General features: G+C 38.7%; 1 protein-coding gene across 1 annotated transcript; it reads left to right on the top strand.

Moving 5' to 3' along the window:
* The first annotated feature begins 569 nt into the window (after window positions 1-569).
* On the top strand, window positions 570-4654 carry LOC108412147 (beta-1,3-galactosyltransferase 2-like). Its single transcript, XM_017684065.1, has 2 exons — window positions 570-881; window positions 2117-4654. Exons 1-2 carry the CDS (start codon window positions 877-879, stop codon window positions 3066-3068), a joined length of 957 nt encoding a protein of 318 aa, XP_017539554.1. The 5' UTR covers window positions 570-876; the 3' UTR covers window positions 3069-4654.
* The last annotated feature ends 4036 nt before the right edge of the window (window positions 4655-8690 follow it).

Below are 8690 nucleotides of genomic sequence, written 5' to 3'. Positions count from 1 at the left end.
AGAACAAAACATTGTATCTCCAAAATGGTAACTGCACAGGAGAAGGAAAAAAAATTGAAAGTCAGTGGAACTAGACTGTTTTCCAAGTCATTCTGGGTTGTTTCTTTTAGTCCATTCATCATGAAAGTTACATATAATGTTAAAAGTAACAGACATTTTTTAAAATTATGTCAGAAACTGAAAAACGTCAAAAATGGAGATACAAGGTTGTTTTCCTACAACATACATTATATATATATACACATACATATATGTATGAATATACATATATACATATAAAAACCTCACATAGTTCAAAACCTTGGACTAAACAAACTATTGGAGTGGCTTGGTATGTTAGCATATATAAGCACTTGTAGGCTCCAAATATGTGGAACACACAAGAAGGTGCAACATTTTAAACAAGCACAGGCATCTTTTACTGCTATAGTTTGCTCATCATTGTACAGACCTGTGAGGGACATACGGCTTGTTGCTTTTTTTCCTTCCCTTCAAAAAAAGAGGGTGTGTCCTCACACAGAGAGTAATTTAACCTTGCGGTTTTACAGGAGAAGTGGGAGACGCAATGAGGGAGGGTAGCTGAGCTGACCAAGGAGGGGCTACATAGCTACAATCTACCTGCAAACACACTTTCCACCCTCATTTGTCTGCCGTGTTTAAAGAAGACTAGGAACGCTCCACTTAGTGGGAATGAATACACTGGGATGGCCTGGAATGGCGCCAACTTACATAGACCCAGGTGTGTGTGCACGCAGTGACAGGGCGGGGGGTTAGCAGCAGGTAGGAGGGATGGGGCATTCCGGATCGGCAAACCCATTCGTCCGAAACTACAGGTGTACCTAACGTAGAGACCGGGACCCTTCACACACTCCGAAGATGAGGTAAGTGGTCATCGGATATTTGATTTGATATACAGAGAAAACAGTTAAACAGACTTTATGGACTTTGCTTCCTTCTTACGTAACACATGAAACTAACATTTATGGTGAGAAAATTGTGGCTCAGAGAGCTAAATATAGGCTTGAGGCCCTGCTGGGGGAGAAGGTGGCAGCATGTTTTGCTCTGCTTTTGACGTTGTTGTAATTTATGAGTTCTCCTTGTTCACTCTTGTTCCAGCGAATGCTGAAAGTCAGCAGTGAATATATTATATTCCTGTAATATGCTAGCATTGCAAATGCATGCGGTCAACATTGCATACTTGAGAAGTCAAAGGAGGTTTTTAAACGGTTAAACATTAGTTCCATGATAATTAAATAAGCGTTGCTATATGTTATGTACTGTCTAATACTGTCTAATGCATGTTACTGTTTGGATACCTTTTCAAACGAATATCCATTATCTTAATTTTAAATATTAGCCAATTAACATTTGATAGGAAAAATCAAGTGATGTAGGTATTGATACTCTTTGAAAATGCAGTTATGATTTGATATCTTGTTTATTTTTTAACGCATTTCATGTGATGATGCATATGTACATAATGCAAAGTCAGTACAGTTCAGGTATATTTTGTTACACCTGTAATCTTTATTAAAACTACATACAATTGAATAATTTAGTTTTTTACCATTTTTATGCCTTGTAAAAATACATATGGAAAATACATTTGGAATATATATTTTTTTCCCATATGGGTTATTATGAACGTAGGATGGAGTTTATAGAATGGAGTTTCCAAGAAACAGTTTGAAGCCACAACAAAACTGGTTTTACACAACTGAAAACAGAGATTCCGAGATTCTGAACAGTTATGCCGAACTTTTTAATGGAAGCGTATATAAATAAGTTAACTTGTCTTTATGTTTTGTTGAGTCAGTGTTGTGCACTTAAGCACTAATGCTCTGCAGAGTGTACACAAACTATGGTTACTTATATCCACCCATGCAAGTTAATCAGATCTTGTGTTGATTTAATAGCTTGTTGAATTAAAAATTTTCAGGTCTGAACAATAACAAACAAAATCTTAAACAAACAGTAGACTTTAATGTTATGTTACTAAGATCAACATTAGCATCACATGTTTCAGAAGAAAATAAAGGTTATCCTCTGTTACATCAAGACAAGAAAGAGACTACCTGACTTTCCTCTCATTTTCTCTCTCCACTTCCAAATGCAGTCGGAGGGGTGTTTTGGTCTTCCTCATGATGCTTGGCATCCTTTGCCTGCTATACTTCGTCAGTCCTCCGCACTGGGGAACAGAGTTTCATCAGACGTATGAGGATGCAGGACCGTACTACGTGGCATACCCCCAAAACTATCGCTTCATCCTAGACCACCCACAGAAGTGCAAGCAGCACAACCCCCTTTTGGTGGTGATTGTGCCAGTGGCTCCTCAGCACACGGAAGCCCGTCATGCCATCAGGAAAACATGGGGGAATGACAGTCTGGTCCAACATGGAACAGTGGTGGTCCTGTTTCTGCTGGGATTACCAAGTGGGAATAACTCCAAAACTTTACAGCTCCGCATACATCAGGAGAATCTGCAGCATCAGGACTTGCTGCAGATCGATTTCATAGACTCCTACAGGAACCTGACCATTAAAACCATGGTGATGCTAGAATGGCTGAAAGAGCGCTGTCCCCAGACACTCTTCGCTGCTAAAGTGGATGACGACATCCTGCTGAACATCAGAGGCCTGATGATGATGCTGCTGAGTCCCAGCGTACCTCTGAGCAACTACATCACTGGCCTGGTGTGGTACGGCAACGTTGTAATCAGAGATCCATCCAACAAGTTTTACATCCCTCATAATGTGTATCCCAACTCTGTGTACCCACCGTACCCTTTGGGCATGTGCTATATAATGTCCATGGACCTGCCAGAAAAGATCCTGCAGGTGTCGAAAGAAATTAAACCTATTTTCATTGAGGACGCATATATTGGCTTGTGCCTTGAACGACTCAACATTGCTCCCACAAACCCTCCAAACCTTGATCAATTTGTGGTCAACCCACCTAGGGTGTACAATCGGTGCTACTATGCCAAACGCATTGCTGTAATGACCAACAGTCCCAATCAATTGATCTCTTATTGGACTGATATTCACCAACCTGGACCAGCGTGTTGATGCGGATGGCTGAACACCTGAAATTAGGACTTCTTGGGCCATACTCACAAATGTGATTAAGGATCACCGTTCAAGATAAGTTTAGGAAATTAGTGTCATGGTTTCCTCACCGTGGATCATGGAGTTGGTCATACCATTTCATCTGTCTTATTATCCATAAGTTGTCCAGGAGGTTGAGTATTTTTTGATAGTGTCATATTTATCACATCAAACATCTATTTTCTCCCACAGTCATGAGAGACCTCGCTCCAGGATCTATGTTGGGTGGTTAAACAAACAGGCACACCTCTTGGCTGTACAGAACATTTCTTGAGCTCTAAAGAGCTTGATAGAGTACCTCAGCTGTGGCAACAGCTGCTGTACAGCTTCCGCCTTGTCATTTGGTGCAGCACTCATGAGGACAAGTCGGTTTTCCCTGAGGTGTGAGTGTGATCCCAGGAGGGACTAACTAGCAGTGTTTGCTCTGCTATTCATGAGGTCTTTGTACAGGTCACCAAGTATCATTTCATTGCTTCATTGCTTGGACTGGATGATTGGTGTGTGGGGACATCAGAAAAAATTAAGAAACCTTCCTAAGTTCATAGTTTTCTTCAGGACCGTTTTCAGCCACCCAGTCAAGGAAGAGGAATCAATGGAGCTACAATATCCAGGCTAACTACAAATGAGGACCTCAACACTTTGTGAACAGCACTTAGTTAGTTGCACCTAACCCTGGAGGATAAGCAGGTCCAGGGGTCACAACAGCCCGAGGCTGTGAACTGCATTACTGCAACGTTGCTTGTTTCAACCTCATGGGTGCCAACAGGATTACCTTAGAGTCGTTACATATAAACTCTGGTTTGGGGACATGAACTATGCGCAAACACGACTGGAAATCATGCAACTGTGACATAGTATATAGTTTATGTGCATTAACTAGCATAATGGCTCTATATTTACTTGTATTGCAAAACATGTGTTAATGTTACCAAGAATCTTCCAAAAAAATGCTGCAGACAATCCCACCAGGCGTATTCCCCTCTTAGACCCCCAGTTACGGATGTCTATGGCAACACTGGGGTTCAGACTCTCAACCTTCTGGTAGGAGGGACGATTAGTCCATTGCACCACTCAATTCCACTCCATTCCAGCTAATGAAAAAACTGTGTAATAAAACAAATTCTATACTGTTTATTTACTTGAGAAACTCGAACTGAGAGTTAGTAGAACCTTTGAGTAAACTGAGTTGGGTGGACTCTGGTGTCCTCATGTTAAATCAAGAAAAGCTGTGTAATCTGTTATTTTAATTTAAAGTTGTTTCTTTTTGCAGTCATTAATGGAAAAGCACTCCTAATAACACTAGCTTGGCCTTCGGAAACAGACACTCAAACTGGGGAGTGGCCATGTCCATTAAACAGCAGGGGAAAAGTGCCATCGTTGTATCTTTTTTGACTGAGGTTGCTACAAGGTCCAGTTTATCAAAATTCCCATATAAAAATTAATGTGTTTTTCTCAAATGCATTTTAAAATGTGTAAAAATGGCAAAATAACATTTTCTTGTTTTTTGTAATGTCCTTCAGAGTTTGGAATACAGAATGAAACAATGAGTATGTTTACATTCACACCAATAATACGATCATTATCCGCTTTCAGTAGTAATAGTAGTATCAGGTTATGGCTGTTATTGGATATTTTGAATTCAACAAAGAGGGCTGGATTTTACCTCAGTAATTGGCATTATTAGTGCATATATATATATATATATATATATATATATATATATATATATATATATATATATATATATATATATATATATACACCCTTACTCTGATTTCTTTAATTTTTCTAATCTGTGAATGTGTGAAAACTGACTGCTGTCACAGAAATATAGCCTGACCATTATCTGATTACCCAAGTTCATGAAGATGCGTTGAATAAATTACTGACAAAATCAGATTTTATTCAGTTAATATATTAAGTACATATAAACACACTCAATGTATTTGAAATGTTGCTCACACATACAAAATACCTGAATATAGTATTTACCTATAACTTGCATCTGTTTTCATTCTTTTCATTGCATGTGCATGTCTCAACAGTGCGGGACTGCTTGGAAAAAGACACAACTGATTGTCAAACTAACCTAACTTAAAATAAGATGCTGTGAGATAAAATACGGCTCTGAACCCTTTTATGTTCAACTGTAAAACTGGAGCAAAAATGTTCCTGGTCAAATTGACAATGCATCTTTAACCATCCAAAAATAGCTAAGAAAATATATTTCTCTCCATGAACATTATCTTTAGCTCAATTATCATCAAATTAATGTAATTAAGTTTTTCATCCCATTACAAATCATGATTAACTCATCCTAATTCACTCATTGTTAAAATGTTTTTCCCCCAATTTTATAAATTATTCTGTCTCTACATCAAAGAATGTCAATTAATTTTTCCTTCTTATATTTTTTTATTCTTTTATTCTTATATTCACTATCCATCTATTTGTCTGTCTGTCAATCGATCGCTCATTTTATGTCTATCAATCTATATATCTATCAGTCTATCGATCGCTCTTTCTATCTGTCTGTTTATCTGTCTCTCCACCTCTGCTTATCTATCCATCTCTGTCTGTCTCTCTATCTATAGATTGATCTATCTATCTATCTATCTATCTATCTATCTGTCTGTCTGTCTGTCTGTCTGTCTTTCTATTTATCTGTGTCTATTTACCTGTTTATTTATCTATCTATCTGTCGGTCTATCTATTTATCTGTCGGTCTATCTATCTATCTTCCTGCCTGCCTGCCTGTCTATCTGTTGGTATATCTATTTCTCTATCTGTCTGTCTGTCTGTCTGCCTGCCTAACTGCCTATCTATCTGTCTATGTGTCTATACTTTATTTTTATTTAGACATGGATGAGCCAGTTTGGTGTGGAAGAACTTGACTGGTCTGCAGAGTCCTGACCTCAACCCGATAGAACACCTTTGGGATGAATTAGAGCGGAGACTGTGAGCCAGGCCTTCTCGTCCAATGTCTGACCTCACAAATGCGCTTCTGCAAGAATGGCCAAAAATTCCCATAAACACACTGTCTATATAATTGTTTGTCTGTCTGTTTAGAATAGTCTTGCCAAAATGATGTTCATTACAGTTTTAGTCCTAGTCGGCACCTCCATGCGTCCATATGATGTTTTAACAGTTGTGGTAAATATCACCAAAAGAATATGATAAAAACAGTGCTTCACCTTTTAAAGTGTTATATCTCCAGTCAATGGACTGTCACGAGACGGTGGTTTATGTTACAAGGCTTCTGTCACCTAAATATCACACATTTTAATCTTCTCTCATCATCAGCTGAAACTAGTATTTGACATGATGTGCTAGTATTTAAGATAAGATAAGATAATCCTTTATTAGTCCCACAGCGGGGAAATTCACAAGTAGGAAAAACCATGAAAGTAAGCAGGAGCTGCTGTAACAGGCTGCCGCTCTCGCCGGCACCGGAAGTAGATATTGATGATATATGTCATGACTCTCACTCACAGTGGTTGTATTTTGTTAAATTATGTCAACACAAACAATGCACTGATTGTCTGTGATTACCTGCTTTTACAAAGTCTGCCACACCACATCAGTGCAGGTTAAATTACTGTTTGTGTGGAATGATCATTATAAACTACACTAGAATGATCAGAAGAGCTTCTTTCACCACAGCAGGTGGTCGAGCATTTTCCTACCTAGCTCCAAAACTGTGGAATCATCTTCCGACCTCACTCTCTACTTAAAACTACACTCAAAACTTCTGTTTGCTCAAGCATTTCACTAATATCCAGTGTTTGCACTATTACTCACTAACATCTCTCCATAATCTCTCTCTCTCTCTCTCTCCCTTTACATTAGCCCATTTCACAATTAGCCTCACCAATTGCTCCCCGGGGGCTGTGGATAGGGCTGCCCACTGCTAAGGACAAGTGTGCTCACGGTACCCTAGCGTGTGCGTTCCCTAGTGTGCATGTATGTGGGTGTTTCACTGCACGAATGGGTTACATGCAGAGGTCTAATTTCACAGTGTGCAAACACAGAGACAAATGGTTGTTAATTCTATTCTGTTCATCTTCTACAATCCCCAGCATGCACTGCAACGTCATCTGCGCTGACGCCCCACTCCCAGCAGTTTTTTAGCCAAATGTACATCATATCACCAAATATACCAGCTGCATTTCAGCAGCAGTTCAACCAACATAAATACTGTTAACACTATAAACACAGGTTGGTTTAACAGACCTACATCCTGGGGACATTTAAAGAGATTTAATAGTTATATGTAGCTAATGTAGCCTAAATATATCAAGCATTATAGTAGGTTTGAAGGTTTACAAGTGGCTATATTTACCAATTTGTTAAGATTTTTTAATGAGGCCCTTTCAGCGGTTGAGTTTGACATACCTGGTTTGGCTGCTACAACTGTTACAGTTTTAAGAGGAAGTCTCCGAACAATATGCCTTTCAGGTAACAGTGGTATTTACACCTAATTTAAAGATCTAGAGAAACAGCCCTATAAAACTGACCCACTAGCTGCCCAAATCTCAGCAAACAGAAAAGAACATGTCTAATATCACCAGCTATTTTTTCATGATTCTCCCTAAAATGGTAACATTTAAGAGACGGAGGTGCTTTTTTTGCACACTCAGGTTTATACACATAAACAAAAATATGCTTTTTGTGTCAAATGCATCCTATTTGTGCCTAAAACCTGATGCAAAAAGCTTACATCTGTGGCTGTTTGTATAAAACATCAAGTGAATTTTAGCCTTACATTTTAAATGTACCCTTGCCTTAAATAAATTATTTTAAAGGAAACTTTTTAGTGAAATGTTTTTATAAAATCTTTAAAGACAAAAATGGATCACTTACCATAAAGTGTTGAGTATGACAGCATTTTTGGGCCACTGTTGATAAAAATAAAAATAGTAGACTTTGAGAATAAAATGGTAATATTTTGGAAAAAAAAAGTACAGAATGATATGTCGAGAATAAAGTCGGAATATTTTGAAAATAAAGTCATGGAATTACGACATTAAAGTGGCATTAATACCAGGAAAGTTTGCAATATTGTGGCCAAAGGCTCTGCAAAGGGAAGCAGCACCTCCTGGTGTTAAATGAGGGGCGTTGAGTTTGTGGAGTTACACTTTCATATCGATTTACCCACAAAGAAACACTCAGTCTCCCTCTCTCTCCTGCACATCAGCACCAGCCTGGTATTAGTTTAAGAAATGGCTGAAACGGCTCAGCTGGAAACTGTGTTTATGTAGAAGATGGACTCGGACAAAACCATCTGTCTTTGTTGTTGAAGGAGCATCTCAGGCAGGGTCGTCTACATGGCTATCAGGCTACATCTCCACACCATTCAAAGAGGGCATGAAGTTTCACAACTTTTATCTCTAAATGTAACTACTTTATTCTCAAAGTCTGCTATTCTTATTTTTTATTAACAGTGGCCCTAAAATGCCGTCGTAGTTGAGGACCTTCCGCAATTAACCTGTTACTCAGATTAGCTCGTTCTTTAATGGCTGCTGCTGTTTATTATAGACGTAGTGGCTCCGTCTACCTGGAAGATCAGTTCAAAGTTCATCA

Source organism: Pygocentrus nattereri, chromosome 25 (assembly GCF_015220715.1).
Source record: "Pygocentrus nattereri isolate fPygNat1 chromosome 25, fPygNat1.pri, whole genome shotgun sequence".
Taxonomy (NCBI): Eukaryota; Metazoa; Chordata; class Actinopteri; order Characiformes; family Serrasalmidae; genus Pygocentrus; species Pygocentrus nattereri.
Note: the sequence above shows the minus strand (reverse complement) of the source record. Positions and strands in the feature narration are given on the sequence as shown.